Below are 26660 nucleotides of genomic sequence, written 5' to 3'. Positions count from 1 at the left end.
GCTCCGTCTAAATACAATCCGATCACCCAGGACGCATATTAATGCCAGACTGTATAGGGGTTTAGGGTTACAATACAGACCATGGGGAGGTCCAAGTGTCAAATTTGCTTTTCTCAAAGTCAGGCCTGAAGTGAAGTGATCAAGATTTCACTGCAGAAAGTATGATGATGATGATCCATTCAGTTGTTCATGGGAAAAGCCAACTTTTACAGTCACATCTGACCACTTGTATTTAGTGATACATTTCTACTACTATGCTTATCAGACTGCTTATCAGTCAATGCTTCTTGGTTTTCACTGAGCCATTCATACTTCAGTAGGAGGTAGGAGATAAAAAATACCATAAAGTATGATAAGGTCACTATAAACTCAATATTGACTAACATAGGCACCCAATGAGTCCCTATGGGAATTTTATAGGAACATTATAGTGATTTTCTGTTTCTGTTTTCTGCTTGGCAAGCAGTGTGAGGACATTTTCAGAAAGCCTGATGTTGAATAAACCACAATAAATCAGCAATCTGCAGAAAGTTGTTTGCGGTCGGCTCTGATTAGCCTCGCCTAGCAGCGCTGCGCTGAGACTAATGCTTTCTCATGTGGTTGTGTTTATGCCTGCAGGAATGCTACAAACCGCATAAACAGGCTAATTTTAGCCTAAACACGCCACCAGCCGGACAAAGGTCCATTTGAATCACCCCTATCCCCTCCCTGTGACCCCGCTCTGCTCCGCTTCAGCTGGATCGGACCACAACAGGCTCTCCAGCACTTACAGCTTAGCGTTACCCAAAAGGAGGGTCGAGGGCCCCAGGAGTGAGCGTCCCCATACTGAAAGAAAATACATTTCACATACTGTATATTTCAGAATGTTTCCAGATGTGTTTCAAAAAGTACAAAAACTGTCCAAAGAGTGCAGATGATATTCATTCAAAATAGATTTTGGACACTGGCAATACATTTTGTTCCTGTGCGCTTATCTGTAATTAAATCTGAAATAAGTTTGACGACACAAAATATTTTTCTATTTCTGGTATATTCTGTACCATATCTCTATAAATATTCTAGTAATATTTTATCTTTATCTTCATTCATTTATCTCTTCTTACTGTTGGATTATTCTCAATATGTTCTTTTGTTATAATTACTTGCGTCTATTATCTTCAATAATAATAATACATTCTGTACTTCTGTACTATCATCTTTAACACTGTGTCTAAATTTTATTCATATCTATATTTTATTCTCTGCTGCTGCGACCCAATTTCCCCACAGGAATCATTAAAGTTTAATCTCATCAACTAATTTCTAAAATGTTTTTTTTATGGTTTTAGCTTAATGATGATAATATTGAATTTGTGTCCCTAATTGGCCAAAATAGCAGTTTCTTTAGCAGCCGGGTCACAAGAATAAGCTGATCTGCAGTGTGAGCTTTAGATTAACATGCACACACACTCATGACTTAAGGAATCCGCGTTAGTGAGCGGACTTCCAAAGCAGCCGGGTCGTGTCTGAAGCTTCATTGCGATTCTCTGCATCACTCCGCCTAAATTCAACTGCTGATGAAAATGTGTGAGTGTGCATCTCCTTGGTGTGGGGATTCCCTCCCTCCTTCTCTCTCCCCCTCTCTCTCTCCATTCCATACCTTGCTCGCTCGCTCTAACTTCACTTCTCTCTCTACCTCCAGCATGTCGCACTTCCTCCCCCGTTTACCTCCCACCATCCTCTCTCTGGGTTTACTATCCCTCCCTGCAGGATCTCCAATACTCCTCCGTTCACTCTCTTCTCTCCCTGCCCTTCCTAATTAGCAAGAGAGGAAGAGAAACCGGGAGACTTCCAGGGTAGACATCCCTACGTGGCTGAGGCAACACACACAAAGGCACACAAACACACACACACACATGCACGGTAAGGCTCATGAAAAATGCATGCACACATAGATAGCAGAGTACTGTACTTTGCACATGTAGTATGACCTACTTCATATGCAGCACAGCGGCGGACCACCGAGGAAAAACCCTGAGTCGTCACAGTGGATTGAGCGATAGGCTTTATCCTAAAGGGAAATACTGTTGACTGAAAAGCACTGATCTGTGCCAAGGATGTGTGAATGTTCAGGGATTTTTGCACTGATTTGAGAACAGTTTGGGCAGTTGTTTGCATAGCCGAAGTCCGGGTATACATATTAGTGATTGATGTGTGACAGCTAAGCCGCATATGCCGAAGCGACATACATAATCAATCACAGTCTCGGCAATAGGCCGTCCGTAAGCAACACTAATCTTACTCCCCCTTACTCTAACATTGTGACAGTTGTTAATCTTGGGTCTGCCATTCCTGCAAATTGGTTAACCCAGGTCTGCTGTCCCGGCTCAGTGGGCCAGGTCACAGTCAGCCAGGTTAACAACAGGGGTCAGACTTGTCACCGCAGCGATATAAATTAGCTAATGGTCCGTATTGAGGGGCTACCCACCCGCAGCTTTGTTGATGGCACAGCAGTGTGATGCAACAGCAGTGTGAGCAGCTCCACTAGAGCAATTGGGGGTTCAGTGCCTTGCTCAAGGGCACATTGACTGTAGTTGGTCAGGGAGAGGACAGCATTACTCTTTCACTTTCCCCACCTAACCTTTTCACAGCCGGTTGGGGGATTTGAAACGACAGGTCCTTCCAGTCACAAGCCGCTTCTCTAACCTTTACACATAGTTTACAGCATCTCAAACCTCAATTGAACTAAAAAGCACGGGGAATGAGTGACAATTTTCGAATGTTTAAACTGACTGGCCACTAGATCAAATGTTGAGTCACTGAGTAATTGTTTTCAGAAAAGCCCTTGGAGAGAATGTACAGCAACTATTACAGAACGTCCACTTTTGAAGCCATCAGCATGACCGGACACAGGCAGAGGGAAAACTTGCAGAGCTAGATTGTGTGTAAGCATCCCGGGTCTGCCCTGGGTGTATTAACAGCCCAGTATAAGTTGGCCCTGACCTGGGTCAAACCCGCAGCAGTGTGCCATGTTAAGGCTGGGTCTGTGATATCATGTGATACGCTTACATCTGCTGCAGATGGCTCTGCTGGCAAACCGCTACAGCATTTGTTGGATTCCTATTGACTTATAAAGGAAGAGTGGATGGAGATGTGGAATGTGCTGCCTTGAGAGAATGTGAGTGGGTGTGGAGACGTCTGTGGAAATGTCTGTGTGTGAGAGAGAGACAGAGAGAGAGAGACAGAGGGGTTGCAGTGGCTCAGCTTTAAAGCTTCAGGCTATATAATCTGACTATGCACACACGCATACACACACACACACACACACACACACAGAGTGCAAACTGCTGCGTCACCGCCTCATGCAAACGGTCTTATGTACTGTAATTCAATACCTAGTTGCAGCAAAAAGCGTGCATCCACATATGCACACACATACACACACACACACACTTGAGAATTTGAGAAACCCTCATCAGATTAGGCCTATCAGATCTCACTTTTGTGTCGCATTCACTTTTGTCTTCTCCTTTCTTCTGTCGTTCATCTCCTCAGCAGGAAACAACACACACCTCATAACGCTCTACACACTCTTTCTCTTTCAGTACCTTGCTCATTCATTTTGTGGACAGTTTTCAGTAGTGAGCGCGTGTTTTTCCCCGACTTGATCTCCTTGGCTTGTCTGAACGGAAAATCTGAGCACAAGCACACACACACACACACACACACACACAGACACACACACACAGACACACCACGCATGCGAAAAGCAAGGGTGCTCTGTTCTATATTGGGGCTCTGAATCAGCAGCAAAACATCCTCTGGCCAGGGACACACACACACACACACACACACACACACACCCTGTGTCCCCCTGTCCCTCTGACCCCTCAGTCTCAACCCCATGGTTGTCTGGGAGACCGAGAGCGGACAGTACAGCCTGTCTAGTCGGCCCGGTTCACAGCAGGCCAGGAAGTCACAGCTGACACCAAAGACCTTTCCGCTCGCGACTCATAGCAGACTAACAAGATCGAGACGCACACACACAATCACAAAGGTATGCGCACGCACACCTCCACATGCACTCTCTCTCACACACTCACATGAACACACACCGCGCTGGAATGTGTGACTCAGCAAGACGCACAGGGACGTTTAGCGCTGAGGATGGATGATATCACTTACAAAATGTACACGCTGCAAAAAATGTCCGTCTTCACAAGTCGCACTGAGTGTTAAATCAGATGTTTCTTAAAGCAAATAAACGAATCTGCCAGTGAGGTGAGATACTGTCAGCTGTTTCCGATGCAAAACAACAATCAACTGTCACCTTCCTGGATGCCAGTGGAGCGATCTGCCTTATTCTGCCTTGTTTCGAGATACTGACATATATCTAGAAAATTTCATAAACAAGTGAAACCTCACTGGAAACAAGTGGAATTATCTCACCCGGTTAGCGGAATTTTTATTTTGTTTTAAGAAAAAATACAATTTTACGACTGAACATGAGGCTAAATGACTTGTTCAGATGGACATTTTTTGCAGTGCATTATCCAACAGCCATAACAGAGGCTGCAGCTGAAGTGGTTTGCAGGTCAATTGGTGTGTGTGTGCATATGGAATACACTTGAAGTCCAGCACAGCTCTAGCAGCTCTGATTACTGACATCAAGAGCTTCATCTACATAGAACCTTCCTTAAATGTGTGTGTGTTGCAGAATGAGAGAGAGAAAGGGACTGAAAGTGACGGCTGACGGCAGACAGTATCACTATAATTTCAAGCTGGTGCCTCCTGCTCCTCTCTATCTCTCTTTTCCCCTCCTCCTCCCCTCCTCCTCTCCTCCCCCCTCTCTCCCACTCGCCTGTTCAGTCTAGCATGAACATCCTGCATGCTAACTCTCCGGCTCCGGGCGGCAATGAAGCATTCATTGAGTAGGCAAACATTTACCGATCCCGCAATCATCAGGCCGGGGAACACGTTTTGTAATTTAATTGAGGCTGTGGCTGGTGCAGTGTTTGTGTGTGTCTCTGTGTGTGTGTGTGTGTGTGTGCGTGTGTGTGTGTGTGTGTGATTCGGAGGCCCTCGGCGTTCCGCTGCCCTGCCCTCCCTCTTGTTGACAGGGGTAGCTATTATCGCGACCAGGCAGATGTGTGAGGGCCACGGATGACAAAGTGACAGGGAGAAAGAGGGAGGGAGAGAAGGAGTGTAATGCTGCAGAGGGCAAGGAGCTGAGCGACAGAGAGAGAGAGGGAGAGAGAGAGAGAGAGTAATAAGATGTGGAGCTATGGTGTTAGGAAAGCACAGATACCGATGGCCAGTATTTATGGAGAATTATCTGATACCGATTAGATACTGATTTATTAATATACTGCATGGCTGGGAAATGATTCTGCAAAAATCCTGGCTTTGATCAGCTGGTAACTGAACTAATCCTGCCCCGTTCAGCTGTAGAGATCTTGACTGTTTTCATTAGTCGATGGCATGCAGCACACCACGCTGCACGCTGGCTTCCAGATGATGCAGGCAGTTCACATTTTCTGCTTCACAGCATCAAATCGGAGTTTGCTGAGCATCACTGCTGGCGATCTCATGTTTAGAGTGAATATGTGCGAACACCAACCGGAGATAAAGCAGAGAGGAGAAGGGCAGGACACCAAAGAACAAAGAAAGAGGGTCGGCGCTATTTCCACCATTAGAACAAATGCAAAAAATACTGGCATGGCAACTTTTGTATTTAAAAATCTCTTTTTGTTTCGCAGTCATCACTCTTCCACGCGGTCGGCTCTTTTGTCTAATTAGTCAAATACTAATTCATTCAAGGCCCTATTCGTTTTATCTCGGTGCCTGAATTGCCTGTTCAAGTCTCCCGCAAAGTAAAATATTGCTGGTGTGAATTGGCAAATTACAGTTGCAATCAATTCTTTTGTCATTCAAATTAATGAGAGTGTTAAGTTGCTATCGCGCCAGCCAGTAAAGCAATTATTCACTGCTCAGCATTACTATAACGGATTAAAAAAAAAAAGAGAGCGAGCGAGGCCGAGGGCGAGGGAGGGAGAGAACGAGAGAGGGCGAGAGTTTATGTGAGGAAAAACTGCATGTAGGCTCAACCATCAACACACATTACATCCTTTCTCTCATGGATCGGAGTACCGGGCAGCCCGGTGCACCACACAGTTACACCGATGATTCATAGACAACAGCTCGCATCAAGGGAAACTGCCAGAGAGGACTCCTCCATAACGGATCAATAAAAGCCTGGGCTGAGCGGAGAGTTAACTCCCACATGGCCATCGCCACAACAGCAGGAGAGAGGGAGAGCCCTTTGTATCGTGGGAGAACTCTGAAGGATCGTGGGCAGCCTGTTTTGTTGAGTAAGAGTGTTTTCCTAAAGCAGTTTCCTTGACTCTACAGATTTACACCGAAATCTTGGCATCGAGGAATGCAGACAGATTGTATAACAAGCAACATGGTAGAACTTCACGTGTGTTGAAAGGATGTTTCATAGCAAATTTTCTTTCAATCACAACTTAGTCTTTACATCTCAACAAATTACCCTCTGTGTCCCACTGTAACCCTCGGCTAACATACACACAAGACAACGCACGTCAACCCATTCGTTTTGCACGCCAGCCTCAACTGTGACTGGATGAACAAGTTCAGAATCTCAACTTTCACTCCGAGTTGACATTGGCTCCAGCCAGACTTTTCTCCTGCGCTGGCAGAGCGCTAAAGCAAAGAGAGCAGAGAGGAAAGAGGTCTGACTACGCAAGACCAGAATCTCATTAAACCAAACCCCTCGGGAACGGAGATCAGCTGAACCAATGTTTAGACGACAAAAAGACACGGAAATTCCAGGTTTGTTCATATTCATCATCAGACAAATTCCCAAAGACCCAACGCAATCTCATGCACTTTAAAAGCTTATTATTTTATGAATTAACAAGATAGTTCCCAGAATTAATAGAATATTGTGACCTTGGAATAAGGTGCCATCTGGCATTTTGATCAAAATATCAGTTATTCATATATATAACATAGCTCTACAAACATTTAAAGGTGATTTACAGTGAATTTGGGATGTGAAGACTTTACCTTGCAATATTTCAAAACTACTGCTACTCCCATGGAACCTTACAAGTCCAAACTCACAATATATTTTTGTATCCTTGTATATATCCTGTTCAGTGTGTCCATTGGGTAGACCAAGTCAGTTCAGAAGGCTGACTATTAAATATTTTATGCTCTGCTGTAAGAATACATGGCTACAGGCTGTAAGCAATAACAGACTGGGAGAATGTAAGTTTGTGGAGTCTAGATATCTCCAGCAAAACCACAAAACACATGACGCAAACACATGAGTCAATAAATCCATACACATGTTCAATATACAGTACTCTTCTCTACAAAACAAACCACAGCACTGACACACCACACTTCATGACTTCGGCTCCCATGTTAACACACAAATGCTGACAAAAACAAACGCACACACAGTGAAATATGCAAACTCATCGCCTGGCAGGGGGGTAAGAGAGCAGAGCCGAACAGCCTGTCTGTTGTCATGACATCACAGTCTCTGGAACTGCATCAACCAATTAGCTGCTCATTAGAGAGGTTGCGACCTCTGGGCAGCCATTAGACTCTCTGCGAAGCTAGGAGGGCGTTCAAGGAAACTGCATCAATCAGGGCAGTCGAAGGGACAGCAAAACATGCACCCACACAAGCAGATGGATATATGGACACACACACACACACACACACACACACAAACACACATACAGTACATGCAGATACACACACTTATTGCAAGACTTTGTTTGAATGAATCCTATGAATTCCTAGGCATCTCATATCGACTTATGCTGACTGAAAAATGCTGTTTGTAATAATAATCAATCATCATTAGCATCATCTATGTTTACATGTCATGTAAGAAATATAAAAGGAAGGCGAGAACATACGAGTAAACCATAAGAGAGTGGTCGAAGACAATTAATAAAAGATTGTTACATAAGAGCAAGTCTATAAAACTGAATTTTAAGAAGTGATTTTAAAAAATGACACTGCTTTAGCCGGCCTGAGTGCTTCAGGCAGGTTGTTCTATTCTAGTCTATAAAAAAAATAAGAATGATAAGATCAGATAAGAACTTTTTTCCACAGCTCATATGCTACAAAAGTCATTTGAAGTTTGGTAACACTTTCTATGGCTGCTGTACCTTTAGTCCATTATAAGGACACTCATAAGGAATTATAATACATTCATAATGCCATGCTTATGATAATGTTTCAAAGAATACATAAGGCTTACTGATGCATTTTATCAGCACTCATAAAACATTATAGATAGAACTAATAGTTATTATGAGTACAAGTGCCTTATGATCGTCTTATCTATCAGAGATTGTCTGACAAGGGTTACAAGGCCTTTGTTAAGTAAAGTGAAATACATAATAATCAGTGTATAGTATTTTACAAGGAGCATGCAGCACTTTGGGCATGTATTGCTAGTCAGCAGTGAGCGAGAACGCTTAAGGCCTTTCTGTGCCACGTGAGCTGCTCTACAGTGACTCTCTGGTCAAGTACAGGCAGGGTGACGCCCGCTGGGACCTGCCGGTGCCCGGGGTCCGGTCCTGCACCCGCTGGTGCCCTGCGTGGCAGCAGCAGACGGTCCGATGCCCCCGCATCCAGCTAACACACCTCAGGAAGCAGAGTGCTGAGATCTAGGCTGACTGCTCCCACTGTGTCATGGTGGCAGATGACAGTTGGGATGTGTGTGTGTGTGTGTGTGTGTGTGTGTGTGTGTGTGTGTGTCCGAGCCAGGCACAGAAGCACTACATCATACCAAGAAGAGGCGGGGAGAGAGAGAATAGGGATGATGAGAGAGAGGAATGACAGATCATTTGTGAAAGCTCCATTCATTTGTGCAAATGGCCTGGATGCCAGTCACTATCAGCATGTCTGAGATGGCTGTCTGAGCAGCCTTGGAGACGGCAATCTGGAGTTCACATGTTAGCCGATGAATGAGAGAGAGAGAGAGAGAGAAAGAGAGAGAGAGAATGAGAGAGAAAGCATTAACCAGAACGATCCCTTCCTCATTTTCCCCTCTGTCTTTTCTCCACCTCTCCATCAGTCACTCCTCTCTGTTCCTTCCCCTCTTCTGTGGGTTCAGCTGCTGTCTCACACTGCTAAACATATCCATCTTAACAAGTCATTTCATCTAGTGTTGAGTCTTCAACTCCCAGTGGGGATAACTTCACCTGTTTCCCATGCAAATCTAACTCGTTTCAAGAGTTTGCCTGAATCAAGTGTCATTTTCTTGCTACTAATGGAGCCTGATGTCAAGATGCTGACACTTGTTTCTAGAAAATTCCTGGAACAAGTGGAATTACCTCGCCTCAATGGCAGAATGTTTCACTTGTTTTGAGAAAAATTGGATTTTAAGACTGATTATGTGATTAATAATAATACTAAATGACTTAAGATGCACAGTTTCTCATTGCCTCCCACTCTCTTTCTTCACCTCCTAATCGCTGAGATATACAGTATATAGAGAGAAACTACACAAGTGGTTTGAACCCAACCCGAGAGATTAGCTTACTACGGGGGAGGGGGGGAAAGGGTGCTGTGATTGGCAGGTGGTCCAGGCAGGAAGCCGCAGTCAGGCTACAGGAAGAAGAAACCCAGCCAAGATTCCAACATATTATTAGAGGGGTCTTCATTTTTTCACGAGACTAGAGCTCCAGCATCATTAAATGTGACGCAAAAACAGGGTTAATAGAGCTATTTTGTGTCCAGCTGTCTTCATTGGCTCATCTATGAAGAGAAGAAACCACACACACATGCACACACACACACACACACACACACATACCTCTTCTGTTTCCCTCTCTCTCTCACACCAACACACACACACTCAATCAATAACGCTATTTCACCCCTATCAGCTGTCATATATTTGTCCAATGCCTACACACACTCACACACACGACAAGAAAAGCAATTTAAGAAAACACACAAAGAGGGCAGTCTTGTGTGAAAACCTTGCTGTATTAACACACACCCTCACCACACACACACACACCCATGCACATGTGCATACACACACGCATAATAAGAAACAATGAAACTGTGAGAAACCAAGCCACTGTGTGATTTTTGGATGTGCATCAAAAGCTCGTCAGGCAGAGTGGAAAGTAGAGCTACTCAGTTACCAAAGACAGAGGGAGAGAGAGAGAGAGAGAGAGAGAGCGAGGAGGGAGGGAGGGAGGGAGGGGAGACCACAAACTTGTATGGGAGAGAATAAAGGAATGGGAGAAAGAGAGAATTACTCAGAAGCCAAATCTCTGGACGATAAAAAGAAAACGTTAAATAATGTAGTGTGTGTGTGTGTGTGTGTGTGTGTGTGTGTGTGTGTGTGTGTTTCTCTCTGGCTTTCCCATGGCTATTTACAGCCCAGTCAGACACTAGGGACTGTCTGGAGTTCACACACAGAGCACTGGAGACACACACACATGTAATACACACTCTAATAGAAATGTCTTCTCTACAGCCAAACACACACAATCTCATTCACCTACTAATATAATCTCTCACCCTCTCTCTGCCATTTTTTTTTTTAAATCACACACCCGTGTATCAACAGGAGGCTTTGGTGCTAAGCCTTTAGTCTCAGTAGATGTGCTGCCATTTGACTGCAATGCATTTCAGCTAATCCACAACATTGTCATACAAATAAATAATGCTACTTTCTATCACCGATTGATATAACACAATAGTGATTTAACCTATACCCAGTTCATGAAAGCTTTTACATTTGCTGTTCTAAACACACGGTGTCTGGTAGGGCTTTCCTGGGTTAGTCAATAGAGAATCCAAGGAAAAAGACGTCACAGGACCAGACACACTGTTTGATTGACAGGTGATCTCTGGGAAGTGCAGTGCAGACACACCACAGCGATGAGCGCTTAGCAACAAAGATGGAGACAAAATAAATAAAAACGAGAATCTCAGGGATTACCACTATAAACAATCCAATATCCTGCAGAGCGCAACAAAGGACACTTTAAAATCCAATCGACACACAACCGCGCTCTCACCTGCCTTGACGACACTACTGTAATACAGAGCGGTGAGATGTGGGATTATGCTAATATAACACACAAACACACACACACACACACACACACACACACACACACAATACATGCTGCATGTGTGTATAGTGTTAAATTCTGAGTGCCTTGACTGCAATCTAAAAAGACTGAATTTGTTCAGCTTGAAGCCTCCACTTGAAGTTTAGACGGCGCTCAACGCTCGACCGGCCTCGCCATTTGTTACACAACAGAAGTGAGGAACGTAACGGAGGAGAGGGATGACGGACAGCTAAATGAAGGGCTACATGATAACATTCAGACAGACGAGTGGACACACAGATCACTCTCTCCCTCTCTCTCCGTCTCTCTCTCGGGTTCAATGGGTGCTCGACAGACTGAAATATCACTGACATTCACCCTGATACATTCACCAACACTATTGCATTAATGGCTGCTTCAGATGAAGTGTGTAAACACGGCAGAGAGTGTGTGTGTGTGTGTGTGTCTGAGAGAGAGAGGGAGTGAATGAGAAAGAGCTGCAAAGCACGCACAGAATTAGGTGCGTGTTCAACTGGCAAACCACAAAACTGCACAGGCATCAACAGACATCAACACATATGCACACACTTACACACCTATTTGACTTTTATCTGTGTCTAGCTGCATGCAGTGTGTGTGTGTGTGTGTGTGTGTGTGTCCAAAGCCAAGATAGAGTATCGGGGAGCAGTGAGGTCAAGTGTGTGTTTGAGACAGAACCTTTTAAAGAGTTTATGAGACTCTAAAACCTGCCTGCCCTAGGGACAGATGGAGCGAGAGACACGCAGAAAGAAAAGGAGAGAAAGAGAGAAAGAGAGACAGAGAGAGAGAGAGAGAGAAGACGAAGTGACTCAGCTGTAAAGATGGAAGGAGGGAGGGATGAAGAGAGGAGAGAAGAACCAAGGAGAAGGACAGAAAGGAGGAAAAAAGAAAGGGAATAATGGAGGACAAAAGATTACACTAATGAAACAGGCACCGGTAAGGATGATGACTCACTGTATCACTTGTCGTAAATCGCTCACACACACGCGCACACACATCTACACACACACACACACACACGCACATGAGTGTCATAAATCATACCAGATATTAATACAGACCAGTCATTTCACTATTAGACCAGTGAGTTGTGAAACTAGTGAATGTAAGAATGAGAGAGATAAAAGTAGAGAGTGTGTGTGTATGTGTGTGTGTGTATGCGTGCTAGTTGGTGTGACCCACACTGGCTCCAGGCTGCATTGTGGGTCAGTAGCTTTTAACGGTGCGTGTCCTGACCGACGTCACACACTGCATTCTCTGGCCTCAGTCCAAGACCTCGCTCTCTCTCTCACACACACACACACACACACATTTGGAGAAGTGGTTTCCACCATCACTTGTTGATACAGGCAGTTGTTAAGCAACCACTTTTGGTTTTGCACACATGCATGCACATCTTTTCTTAATAGTAATGATACTTTATAGATCCCCTGAAGGAAATTCTCCTTTTTCTTTCCTCCCTCCACAGGGAGATCAGAGGTCAGAGGTCAGGGTCAGCTACAGAGCAGCAGCCTGGAGCTGGTAGGGATTCAGTGTCTTGCTCAAGGACACTTCAGCAGGGCGGATGCTTGCTGACACAGGGTTTGAACCCAGGTCATCCAGTTGAAGGACGGTCTCCCTACTCACCACGGCACCCTCCTGCCTCCAAGTATCTGCTCTGTTTCATAGAGAGTAATGTAACACACCTTCTGTCAGCCATACTGGAGCTCCTCAACTCTTTAAACCTACAACTTGTCCATTCTCAACAGAATTAACTATGGTTAGTTTCTGTGCTGATTTCATGGGAACTTAGCTAGCTTGTTAGCTAGCTAACGATAGTAGGTTACCTCAGCTAACCATCACCGTCTTGTTGTAAACAAGACTAGCAAACATGTAGTAGAAGCTAGTGTTAGTATTGGCTAGTAGTCCCATGTTAACATTAACATCTGTTGCTGTAATTGTTGCTGTTGCAGGCTAGTTAGCTAGCTAACAATGACAAAAAACAACTGTTGTTTATGTTAACTGAGCAGATCCTTTTCAAGCTACAGCTCATAGCACTTTGGCAGCTAGTGTTAAAGACAAGACAGTAACCTAAATTTAGACCAACACCTACACCAGTCTTCAGGTTGGCTATCTCACTTTTTTTTTTATGCCTACATATTTAGCCGTTTTTGTTTACAGCTAATTTTCCACCGGACCTCCATGACGGCACCAGCCGTGGTTGCGAGGAGATTTGTGACACAACTGCAAAGCCTCTACCGTTCTGACAGTTCATCCGCTGTTTAGAAATGATAAAACACGCAGCAAAACGTGTAATTTCTGATTGATGATGTTGGACAGATTAGGAAAAGTCAGACAATCTCCTTCTCGTTCTCTCTAATCCCAAACGGCAAGTCAATGAGATGCTGACAACTTCTCTACAACAGTCAAGGACACAAAACCTCCTAGCGCACAAGGGCAACATGACAATGCAGATTAGATAATGTGACTGCCTGCCGGTCACACACACACACACACACACACACACACAGGCAGAGGGAGTATTGACAAAATGCCACTCTCTGTTGTCTGAAACTGACACATTTCAACATCCCATCTTCTGTAGTTAATCAGACCACACACACACACACACACACACATACACAGCCAAAGACAGACAATGTATTAGCGAATCCATATCATTTTGAACAACAGTGGATTTTCTCTCGTGTCAATAAAGCTTGCTTGAATTGGAATTTAAATTTGGTAGAGAGGCAGAGAGATGTAGAGATAAAGAGAGGCAGAGAGAGAGAGACAGAGAGAGAGAGAGAGAGAGGAGGAGAGGCTGCAGGCTGCAGGAGAGGCCCGGTAGAAAATCCATAGCCTCCCTGTTATCTGGACGATAATTGGTTTTCCCCTCCACCCCTCTTCCTCCTCTCGCCTCTTTCCTCTTCCTCCTCCTCTTCCCTCCTGCCTCGCCTGCTACCCCTATCGCTCTCCTCTATCTCCCCCCCCCCCCCCCCCCCCCTCAATCTCTCTCTCTCTTCACACACACAAACACACATTCCAGAGAGAGACAGCCAGGCAGGTAACAAAGAGCCTAGTGCGACCTCCGTGGTAAATACATCATTTTTGAAGATTCGGCACGTTGCATTTTGGATTTTTTTTTTGTGTCTCACCAAACAATGAGCTGACGACACCGTGGAGAAGGCTTAGTGTCAGCTAACGCTCCTCGCTGTTCTGTCGGACACAACGGCACACACACACACACACACACACACTCACACACACACACACACACACACAGTCACACGCGCGCATACATGATTAGCGTGAAGCGTGTAATCAGTGAATGGCCTGATTAGCGGGTTACAGTACAGCGCAAGACAAAGAGATTCATTTATTCATCCACTTCACAAAGAGAGAGAGGGAAGCGAGGGGGGTGGGGGGGGTGGGAGGCAGGGGAAAAGCTATAAAAATCATTTTGTCTATGTGAGGATGCCAAGCGACTGGCAGGAAGACACACACACACACACACACACATACACACACACACGCTGCCAGATACAGACAAAGAGGCGAAGAAGAAGGCATGGACCCACAATACAGGAATACAAGCAAGCAGACACGACGGGGGGGGAAAAGAGACATGAAGAAGAAAGAAAGACATCGGAGGATATGAGGGGAAGAATAGACGGGCTGACAGACAGCCACACACACACACACGAACACACACACACACACACAAAGGGGTGGTGCGTAGGTTGAAGTTAGCGGGGGGGCTGTACTCTATTCAGTAGATCAGGATTGAGGAGTGCTTACTCAGCACAGCTCTAGTGTTTCCCTGTTATACACAGAGAGAGAGAGAGAGAGAGAGAGAGAGAGAGAGAGAGAGAGAGAGAGACATAAAGGGAAAGGAAGGGTGAAAGGAAAGGAAAGTCCATGAAAAGACCAAAAGCAAAGGATGAAGGGAAGAGGCTGGGAAGAGAAAAGAGAGGCAGAGAGAGAGAAAGGTTGTGTAGAGGTTAGCTTTCTCATTTCCAAACCTGGCCCTCAGGGTTGCCAGGTGTGTGTGTGTGTGTGTGTGTGTGCGCACACCACATACAGCCTTAAGGCACAGACACACAACACCCTCGCACCCAAACCTTTCTATCATTCCTTCTCCTCTCCTCCAACACACGCACTCTTTCTCTCTCTTTCCAAAACTCTCTCTAATATCACTTTCCACACACTTTCTTCCTCCCTTCCCTTTTCTCTTCCAGTCCCTCTCCACTTCCCTTCCTTTCCCCCTCGTTATCCTACATGCTTTTTTCTCGCAATCTCTCCATATCTGTGCCAATTATGAGAATGAAAAGACTTTGGGGCGCAGGCTGCTTGCGTAAGGCTTTAAAACAACGCACCGTAGTGAACCGAGATCGTGACAAGCAAAGCTTTTTGGGGGGATACTGATTTGCCTTCCCATCAATCAAATGAATCTTGCACTAACTTAGCCGCCGCGCATAAAACAATCCGCAGGATAATTCATACCCGACCGCTTTCTGAGCCTCATCGCTCGTCGGGGATAAGTGAATTCTGAATTCGGGAGTAGGAGAAGGAAAACGAGCGCTCGACGAATGATATATTCTCGATTTTTCATTTGAGTTCAGGGGCAAGATGAATATTTGATAGCTTTTTAAAAAGGCTCATTTATCATGTATTCCACCTTGGCCGGGGGAACGCCGGGAAAAAAAACGCGGAGGCCGAGGGTTTTCGGCTACACTCGCGGAAACCGTCCGGTTATGGAGAAGACGGAGTGCGTCGGTGATGGAGTTGGAGACGGAGCGGGGGGAGCGGGGCGAAGTGCGGCGCTGGATGAGGCTCCGTCTGCCTTCACAGTAGCTTTAAGTTGGAGATATCTAGCTTGAAAGTTTTCACATCCTGAAACTAATATAACTTTTTGAATTTGCTTCTTTTTTTTTCCCCCCAACCACTTCAATAACCGTTTCAAAAGTCTCCCTCCCGTCACTTATAAAGGCTAAAGCTGTATCGTTTTTATCTAAATGCAAGCGGGAAACCTTTTAATGCTGAGGTGATGATATGCATTTCACTCCATTTGCTTCCTAGAGATTTTAGCAGATAAAAAGGAGGGGAAATAACACTATGCAGCCATTTTTTTTCATATTACAGCTGAACAAATGCACCGCAGGAGAGGAGAGATGACATGAGTTTTATTGGATGCTTTATGCATTTAGGCCTGTATCATAGATTATCATAGCTTTGTTCTAGCTCTGAGTGCATGTGTGTGAGCCTGCAAGGGAGAGAGAGTGTATGAGAAAGAGAAAGAGAAAGCAATCTATTGGCATCAGCAAAGCCTGCTGGGAAATGTGTCCCATGGGAGGCTGTCAGTTTAGGGTAATTCACTTCCTGGTTGCTCTGCACGCGGTCCTTCCCTGTCAGCACCGAGGAGGGAGCGGACGAATAGGAAATCAATTACCCAGGGAATTAAAGAGGGCATCACAGCCCCGGTAGCTGGGGGGGGGGGGGCATCTTGACAAGCGCTTCCACACACACACACACACACACACACACACAAAGAGAGAGAGAAAGCCCTGTGAACTCCTTCAGCTCCATCACTCATACAGGTAAATGCCATTCCTATCCAAACAACAGGTGACATCTACCACTTGACAAATCGCATAAGGCACCTGTAAACAGCCATATATCAGGAAAACACACACCACACACACACACGCACACACACACACACGTAGTATAATTTGTATTTAATATTCATGTGGAGTCCCTCTGTGACAGCCTAGGGAGAGGCGTTCAGTCACAGGCTAATCTGTGGTGATTAGCAATGCGTGTGTGTGTGTGTGTGTGTGTGTGTGTGTCACAAAGAGACTGAGGAAGTGCATGATAATTGGGAAAACTCTATATCTTGTGCATACCAAAGATCAAAGACTTTATGGATCCATTTCATCAATGAATGAGTTATACTGCAGTGCAATGGGGTAAAAAAAATGGCTCCCTTCGCTGTCATTCTCTCTCTCTCTTACACACTCTGTCAAGCTGTGAGTCATCTATAGGGACTCCAAATGCAACCAAGGCCAATGTCACCACTGCTGTGATGTTGGCTACCAATGGTGCGGCACATAAACACACACCAACTAAGAAAACACACACATGAAAATAAAGACTACTGGTTCATCAGGCAGGACAAGAAGACGAGACACACACTTTTTCCTCCTCTCTCTCTCTCTTTCTCTCTCTCTCAAGAGCACAACTCTGAGTACAAAGTCGTGCTGCATGTCTTTACACGTACATATTTCATGTGTGTGTGTGTGTGTGTGTGTACTGCTGATGCCGATTCATACTGTACATTCATGTCTCTTTAATGTGTTTATACATATATTCATTCACTGCAGCTAGCTGGCTGGCTGGCTAAGAGGAGGCACTGCAGTTGTGTGTAGCAGAGAAAGTTGCTGAAGTGGCTCGAGGCGAGTGTGTGTTTATGTGTGTGTGTGTGTGTGTGTGTGTGTGTGTGTGTGTATGAGAGAGAGAGTCAGAGTTATAATAACTATACCTAGGATAAGGGTTCAACCGATGTTGGCCTTTTATTAAAAATTGTCCAGTCAATGTCGTCCATCTCCAATATGATGGACAGGATTCAGTTTGATTGATTACATATTTATTGTAGAATTGATCAGTGCTACACTGGTTGTCAATGGGAGGCCCTTAACCTGAATTGAATCTAACATTTTGATTGGATTCCACACAACTATGCATGAATATGTTTTATTATCACTAATATTAGTAGTAGTAGTAGAAGTTGTGTTGGTTTCAATGGAAAGTTTTAGTGTCCTATGGTCTAAATGCTGTTTCAGAGGCTTTTCCACCTCTGGAACTGGATTTTTTTGCAATGAAAATGGTCCAACCTAAAGATATTGAATATGGGCACAAAATTTAGTCTATCGCCAGTTTCACTCCAAAAATATCGGCATTGGACTTCAAAAACCCATATCAGTCGAACCCTATAAAACACACACTTGCACACAGACACAAAAACAATTTCTCTCCAATGCCTCCCAGCGCACCCCTTGCCCTAACCACATAATGACATTAGCATTTCTAGCCCTCTTCACTCCACATCTTATCTACTTCAAAAGCAGCGCTTCATTAACTACCGCCATCTATCAGAGGGCAGGGAGCCGGGTGGAATGTGTGTGTGTGTGTGTGTGTGCCTCCACAACACTTGCAGTGCTATGCGGGGTCAGAGACTTGTAGATTAGTGTGACAGACTGGACGTCACACCTCTCCCCCCCCTCTGGGTGCATGTTGCCTCTGTGTCTCCTCCACTCAGTATCACCATACTTTCCTCCTCAAGACCAAATGCAACCCGATCAGAACAGAAAGTGTGTGAAACTTCAAACATATTGTAGGAGAAAGTCACAAGAAAATGACATGAACAAGAAATCAGTAGCTAAACAAAGTGGTTGCTAATCGACACATTATAAGTCATCATATGGTGGTTTTTGGTTATCACATTAATATTTAAATGCACTGCTAAGTGTACTTGTGTACTGTAATATATCATTATTATTTAGATAAATGGTTATACAGTCATAGGTGTATATTTATCAGATATTTTACAACTATAACCATGACTCAGTCAATCACAACTCAGGACCAGAACTACCTGTTTTATAATTATGAACTGATAACCGACACCTAGAACAACGTCATCTCACTTTCATGTGACATTTGAGTAAATATGATTACATGGTATGATATACATGCTGTAATAGCATGATTACATAAGGGAAGATGTTACATGAGTATAATGGATTTGCTAGACATTAATCATTCATGAGTGTGCCACAGAACATATCATGTGTTGAGCGAGCTACAGCATGAAAACCTCATAAATGAGACGGGTTGCAAAAATTGAGCCAACGCATATTTTTCATTCATCTGCGTCTATCACAACCAGAGACTGTGGGTGGGGAGATCAGACACATTCCCGCAGGGATGTAATGGAGGGTAAGCCCACCTAGACTCACTTTACATACCCTTTAATTGGCAGAATAGAGTTTACTCTACTTTTTAGGCTGACGTGAGGTAAATTCATAACACACAGCAGCTACTATCACACTGTTAGATGGAGATAGGGAAACAAATTAAGGCTTTTCTGAAAATAAAATTGATTTTTGTGGACATTGGTGGTTGTTTGCCTTATGATTATCACCCACTGCGGGTTATAGTTTACCCACCTTTTTATTTACCTCTACATTACTCCATTTCCAGGGACATCGCCACTGCAATTTTTCCTCCTCTGACAGAGGACACGACCCAGCCAATACTAATAAATCCCAGGTTGGTGTAACGGGGAGGGGGGGCAGTTCTGAGAACAGCCACGGATTCCCAGAATTCCCAATTTGCCGCCGTCAACACCGATGTCGCACCGAGAGGCATGATGGGTAAGACGCTCCCACAGATGTAGTGCGGTGTGAGGTGTGTGTGTGTGTGTGTGTGAGAGAGAGAGAGGAGAGTACTCTGAGATAAGATAGAGGAAGGTAGAGAGCAGAGGGAGGGGAAAACGATAAAGAGTGACAGAGGGAGACCGGATCGTTTGTCTCTGGAGAGGAATAGAGGGAGGAGAGAGATTGTGGAGTGAAGTGAATGATGGAGAGGAAGCCAGAGAGAGATTGACGGGGAAGCCAGGGCACCAGATGGAGAGAGAGAGAGAGAAAGAGAGAGAGAGAGAGAGGGGGGGGGGAGAGAGAGGGGGGAGAGAGGGAGAGAGAGAGGCAGAGATTTGAGACACAGACAAAAAAAAAAGAAAAAGAAAAGAAAGATTTAGCTTGAGAGAGAAACAAAGGCAGACAGAGACACAGAGTGCTAGAGAGAGCGAGAGAGAGATGAGATGCACCACGGTGTGTGTGTGTGTGTGTGTGTGTGTGTGTGTGTGTGTGTGTGTGTGTGTGTGTGTGTGTGTGTCTTGGCCAAGTCTGGAGGTCTCAGTTTCTTGGCAGGATGCAGTAGCAGAGCTTGGCCCAGACCCTAATGGAGATGTAAGAAGCCTCTGAGTTTGATCACACACACACACACACACACACACACACCTTCATCAACTCCTGATCAGGCAGGCTCCAGACGGACTCGGTGTACTGACGCCGCTGATAAACCCGAACCTAAGCAAAAATGATTGCCTTCAAAATATTCACTGAATGAATCCTACGCATAATGCACTTATAAGAACACGGCCTGTGTGTATGTGTGTGTGTGTGTGTGTGTGTGTGTGTGTGTGTGTTCTAAAAGCCACACATGATTTACCAAACTCGGCGGGACACCCTGAGTATGGGTGGCATGCAGACGCTCTCAGGTTTGTGTGTGTGTGTGTGTGTGTGTGTGTGTGTGTGTGTGTGTGTGTGACCTTCTTAATCCCGTCTTTAATGTGACTTACATTCTCCACAGTTAACCTTTGACCCGGTTTAGATCTTCTGCACCACATACACCCCTTATATCCCCCCCCCCCCCCCCCCCCCCCCCCATACACACACACACACACACACTAGCCAGGCAGCCAAACTGGGTTTTTGGGTTTATCTGTATTGCAGTTTTCAGTGGGAAAGAGTCTAAGTGTTGCGGCCGTGAAACAACTTGAGCAAAATAAACAGCGCTTTATGTGTTTTTTTCACTCGGTTCATCTTCACTGGCTGACACTGGAGAAGGATCACAGCGAACCAGTCACTCCCCCCTTTGTGCGAAATTACAGCATTGAGGCGAAGACACACTCACACACACACACACACACCCACACACACACAGAGCCCCATGCTGTGAGCTGCAAGGTTAGAGAGCTGCTTAAAGGCTCCAACACAAGCATTGGAAGACATCGGAAAATAAACACTGGGGAGACCGCCTGTGTCGATGCCAATTAAAACAGACAGTCCATATAGGAGTGTGTGTGTGTGTAAGTGTGTGTGTGTGTGTGTGTGTGTCTATGTGCCCTTTGGGAGTCACCTCATTCCACTTCAAGGCTGTTTGTTTGCAAAGAGGAGGAAGGCAAACACACATGTAGCCACACTCACACACACATGCAGAAACGCTCACGTGAACACACACAACCGCACACACACACAAATAAGATGGGCTTTCCCTAGAATATTAATGAGAGAGAGAGATCAGCCACCATCTGCCATAGCATGACTCATTCTTTCAGGACATCAGCTTTCAATCACTATCACTCCATCATACTCAGTCTGTTGTCACACACTGAAAACGCATCTATCCTCATTTCCTCGGCGTTATGTGTACGATGATGTCACAGATCCATCTTCATTGTCATCATATTAGTAGTGAACATATAGCAGCTTAAAGGAAAAATCCAATCCTCCACACGTTTACACTGTTAGATAGCATCAATCTGTGATCTTTAATGCTTTCCTGTAGTTATTTCAGTTAGTGATTTCCTACATTTCCCAGAATGCCTTTTGACATCCCCCCCAGAGAGCATGCCTGTCCAATAAAGATCTGAACTGAACTGAACTGAACTTGTTGCATTCAGTTGTGGGTTATAGTGATCGCAATAGCGGAGCGAGAGGTTTCCCGGTCGAGAAAAAGTGAAGAGTCGCGCGTCCTTACACAAAAGGCAACACGTCAAAGTTGTGGCTGCATTGCATTCTGGGATATTGAGGCTACTGTCAGTGGATTTCTCCCTGTGTGATTGCTGAACAAAATGCCGGGTCTAGAAAGAAGCCCTCGCTCTTTGATTCTGAGGGACTGACACCAAAACCTGACGTTCACTGTTGATGCTTTAGATGGATGAAACATTTTCTGATATCAAAACTCTATTGTAGCTGCGCTGCAAATATCTCAACGTGGCATGACATTGTCTATCTTTGGCCACATATTCCCACGGGAATAAGAAAAATACACCACCAAATAAAACGGATCCAGGAATGCATGATACATCACCAATAGCTGTTTCAGGGTGGACTTTCCCTTTACAGCACGGAAAGCCACACACACCCAGTCATCAGTATAGGCCATCTACAAGGGAACATGACCCATTAAACGGCAATGAGATCATCCAGTATTGATTTTCCACTGTGCGTGCGTCTGTTCATGTACAATGCTGAACACCAAAAAACATTACAGCTTGAGGATATTCTTCTCTACATCCTGTGCTCGTGTCTGCGTGTGTGTGTGTGTGTGTGTGTGTGTGTGTGTGTGTCTGTCCATGTTCATATCCCACTTGGCGGTTCAGTGCGATTCCTTCAGCAAGAGGAGGAACCTCATGACTTAGGAATGCTATGAATGGCTCGGAGGCCTTAAGATGGGAAACTATGCATCCATTCTCATAACATCAGACTGCACACACTCCCCGACTACGACCTCTCTGTTGACTCACCAGTCTGCTAAGTGGTGGTTCGCCAAGCAATACCTTACTATTAGGAAGTGTATCACGCAACTGGTCAGACACACACACACACGCACACCCCTTTCTCCCTTTGATGGACAGATGTGTGTGTGTGGCCCACCCACTGTTTCACAGACATCTCCTCATGGACCGGTGCCTTGACCCAATAAAAGCCGAGCTATGCGAGTGTGTAACGCAGTAGACGTAACTCACCGTCTCAAATTAGAGGCACCAACACAAAGCATGACTTAAAAGAGGCATTTCTACCCTTGGTGCATCTGACCTCAACTTTACCCTGACCTTGAGTGTAAATAATCCCTCAAAAATCAATCGTGGCTATGCTCTTTAGTTTGGCAGATATCCGGTTGCAGTGTTTTTTCGTCCTGCTAAAAAGATGCAGTTACTGTGATTAGTTTCGAAAACAACTTCATCAAGCGGGAAGCTGTGTTTCCCCAACATTATCCCTCACTGGGACTGTGGGGTCGTTTCATTCTGTAATCTTCATCTCTCCACTGAGCTTCAATTAATTCAATAGACTGTAAATATTCAGTGTCCTCCGACAAATTCAACCTAATCAAATCCTAATTCTCAAAGCAAACATTATGCAACATTGTTTAGTTTGACGATGTGCGGGATGAGATACATAAGTCAGCTTCATATTTTGTCCCTTTTATCCACTAAGCACGGACTTTGTGGCGTGAAGACTACGCAAACATCATCATCGAACAAACATTGTATAAAATGATGGATTATTTGGCAGGCCTACCTCTCTTTTATGAAAAATTATATGCGTGCACCGACAAAAAGAAGCACTGGCAAGGAGGCACTTCCCATACTTCCCTCCTACCTAACAAGCCTCTCTTCCTCTACAATTCAGTCCAATTCAATCCAATTCAACTTTATTGTCCCCAAGGGGAATCTCTCCTCGCAGCCAGGTGCATAAAAACAGGAATAGAAACATATAGACATAAATAAGCAACACTGCACAAGACACAAGCGTCATAAACAGTGGCTCTTTGCCTTTTCAGAGAGCGACCTGCAAAAACAATGCAGTGCCCACTCTTGACCCCCCTGTTGCAGGTGTTAACATGCAAAATTAAAAACTTTGAAGGGGGTGTTGGGTTGGAAACCACTGCACTGTCAGAAAATAAGGTACACCGCTGTACCTTATTTTATGGCAGTGTCCCCTACAGGTGTGCAGCATCACTCACCACACTGCAGGCTTTCTCAGGCTATCTTCCCATGTCGCTTCCTCAACTTTTTTCACATCGAGGAGACAAAAACAGAGACATTTTTGACCCCACACCCCCACTGGATGAAGGTTTTGACCCAGGAGCCCCCATATGAGTAGATTTCAGTTCTCTAAAGTAGGTAGGGGGCTAACAGTGGAGAGAGTGAAACTTTATATATATTCTCTCCTTGTGCTAACTTCTAGTGAAAGACACTGAACTATCCTCATTTTGCTGGGGACCCCCTGGAGGCTGAATTGGCCCCCTGGGAGTCCCTTGGACCCCAGTTTGAGAACCGCTGGTTTAGTGGGCGACTTAGTGGCTGGCTCCCTCCCTGCCAGCGTGCGACCCCAGCCTGGCCGTGAGACGCTGTGCTGAAGGGCCCCGAGGCGGTACTCCTCCCGGACGCCCTCGCCTTTGATCTCCTAATCACCTGGCTCAGCCTCATCCTCACCAAAGAGGAGGAGAGAGAGAGAGAGAGAAGCTGGAGGGGTGGGGTGGGGGGGGGAGATAATAACCTCCGCCTGTGTGTTGTTCTCGCAGCTAGTTTGAAGTAGAAAGAAAAGGAGGCTTCAAGTAGGTTGTCGGACTGGAATATGAAGATTAGTACTTCACTAATCTACTCCCCCAGTTGTTGGCCTATTCCTGCATCCCTGACACCTGGATATTGAAGCGATGTAAATAAGGATGATTAATCAATTAAGAGCCTCTATATAGCTGCATACTACCATAGCAGGCCTTTTAGGACTGTCATAGTAGGCCTTAGTGATGTGTTTAAGTGCTGAGAAGATAGGCTCAGCAAATGAATTTTGGACATGCTTTGCTCTTCTGAGAAAGAACTACAAACTTTTTTGAAGTTTACCCTGCATTCACCTGCTATCGGATATCGGTAGGCTACTGGGAAAACGAATTTCCTATTTGGAAATTTCACATGAACGCCATTCAAAGTCTTAAAGTCAAAGAAAAATTCGCTATCTGAGTTTCCGAGTTATGACGCAATGATAACCTTTAACCTAATAACCTTCTCAATGTAGGGAAAAAATAGTTAATTTTCTCACATACCTGATAAGCCAGATACGATTCTCTCTCCTCCTTGTTCTCAAGAAGAAACTAATAGCAACATAACCAGAAAGTAAGCAAATCCACATCGTCCTTTTCAGGCCTTCCATGTTTGTTTATCGTTTGTCTTCCGGGTTTGATTTTCTGACAAAATAGCACGCGAATGCAACGCTGTTTAACAGACAACTTGGATGTCCCGGATGTGGGACCTTCCCACCAGCACGTGAACGCACAAATGCTATACAAACATCACAGTAAAGTCCTTGAATATTGGAGTGATACTATAGGTGATAAAAAAAAATACCATAAATGCCAATGAGGTCACTAGAAACTCACTATTGAGTACACACACACACTATCAGTCCCTCTAGGAATATTATAGTATTTTGTTTTTGTTAAATAGATTACTTCAGTACTGACTCACTGACCCTCTTGAGGGGCTCTGGGATGGATCTGAGTAGTTATACAAGCCTCTATCATCCAAGCATCACATTGTTTTGTCCTTGTATTGAAGAAAACAACATTTTGACAGCTGTCAGAGTCTGGAGCTGAAGATATTGTATTCTTTTGTGCTCAGTGTGCTGCGGCTCCCCCAACACTTATCTAACCCGAACCGGCTCCGGCTCCCAGAGAGGAGGGGGCGGCTGCCCTTTACACTGTCACATACTGACAAACAAATACATTTTTGTTGTTTTTTTTGTTTTTTTGCATATAGTGAACCATATCTCTAAAGATAGTCTGAAGTATGTGTCACATGTAGATATTTTGCCAATAGCCTCCAGCAATCCTATTTGCCTTTGGCATTCATACATTTAGTTGATATAAAATGCTTCAGACTTCTCTTTTGACTTTGTGTAACAGACTTCCTTTGGTGAAAAGCTCTTTTCTCTTCATCTCCTCATGCTGGATGTTGCAACCCTGCAAGTCAGGGTTCCCAAACGGTTTCATGTCAAAGACCATAGACCCCCATTTTATAAGATTTTATCCCAGGGACAACATATGGTTTGGTTTTTGTTGAATTGTATAACTGTCTACACTGTAGGTGGGGGGATAATACTGGTGAGAGTGAAGGCTATGATGAGAACAGTCATCCCTGAGCTCATTTCTACAGCATTAAACTATAATGACATTAAACTATTCCTCCTTTAGCCGCATGGGACCCTCCGGAGCCCCTGCAGGACCCCTGGGGCTACCCGGTCAGTGTGAGGGTCATGGGAAGCAGATTGACAGAGCCGGAGGTGTTGCTGAAGGATCTTACCTCAGTAGGTTGGGTAAAGGGATGGATCCGGAGCCTGACCCCAGAATCCCCTTTTTCCCACTCAACAGTTTCTCCACCACGGCGACATTTCCCGTCCGGGCGGCTTCCAGCAGCTCCTGCTCCTTCCCCATCCCGGACAGAAGTTTTAAACGACGGAATGGTAGAAATCCGATTTATCTCCCATATATCCCCCCTCCTCCCCTCCGACCCGTCACTGTCTGATGTGGGAAACCATCTGAAATGATTTCTGTCCCTGCTGCGTCCCCGCACGGTGAACTAACACTGGTAGGTGTTATTGATGCTGCAGAGCAGGTCTGACGTGCACGGCTCCCTGCTCCCTGATAACCTCAGTCCACCGACGTGCACGGCTCCAAAGTATAACCTCAGTCAAATTGACGTGCACGGCTCCCCGGTCCCTTGTAACCTCAGTCCACTGACATGCACGGCTCCCTATAGTGCCTTGCAAACCTTACAGCCCATTAACGTGCACGGCTCCTTAGTCCCCTTCAGCCTCAGTCCACTGACGTGCACGGCTCCCTAATCTCTCATAACCTTAGTCCAGTGACGTGCACGGCTCCCTGGTGTAACCTCAGTCCAAACAA

The 26660-nt window shown here is 45.0% G+C and overlaps 1 protein-coding gene across 2 annotated transcripts in view; it reads right to left on the bottom strand.

Moving 5' to 3' along the window:
* anks1b (ankyrin repeat and sterile alpha motif domain containing 1B) overlaps positions 1-26432 on the bottom strand; it is a 196563-nt gene extending 170131 nt beyond the window's left edge. For both annotated transcript variants that reach the window (XM_078282203.1, XM_078282204.1), the window contains exon 1: positions 26059-26432. In XM_078282203.1, coding sequence (XP_078138329.1) covers positions 26059-26189 — 131 coding nt within the window. In that variant the 5' untranslated portion in view covers positions 26190-26432. The remainder of the gene's footprint in view (positions 1-26058) is intronic.
* Positions 26433-26660: the final 228 nt, after the last annotated feature.

Source organism: Centroberyx gerrardi, chromosome 24 (genome assembly GCF_048128805.1).
Source record: "Centroberyx gerrardi isolate f3 chromosome 24, fCenGer3.hap1.cur.20231027, whole genome shotgun sequence".
NCBI classification, from domain to species: Eukaryota; Metazoa; Chordata; class Actinopteri; order Beryciformes; family Berycidae; genus Centroberyx; species Centroberyx gerrardi.
The sequence above is the reverse complement of the archived record's forward strand: the minus strand, read 5'-3'. Positions and strand labels throughout refer to the sequence as shown.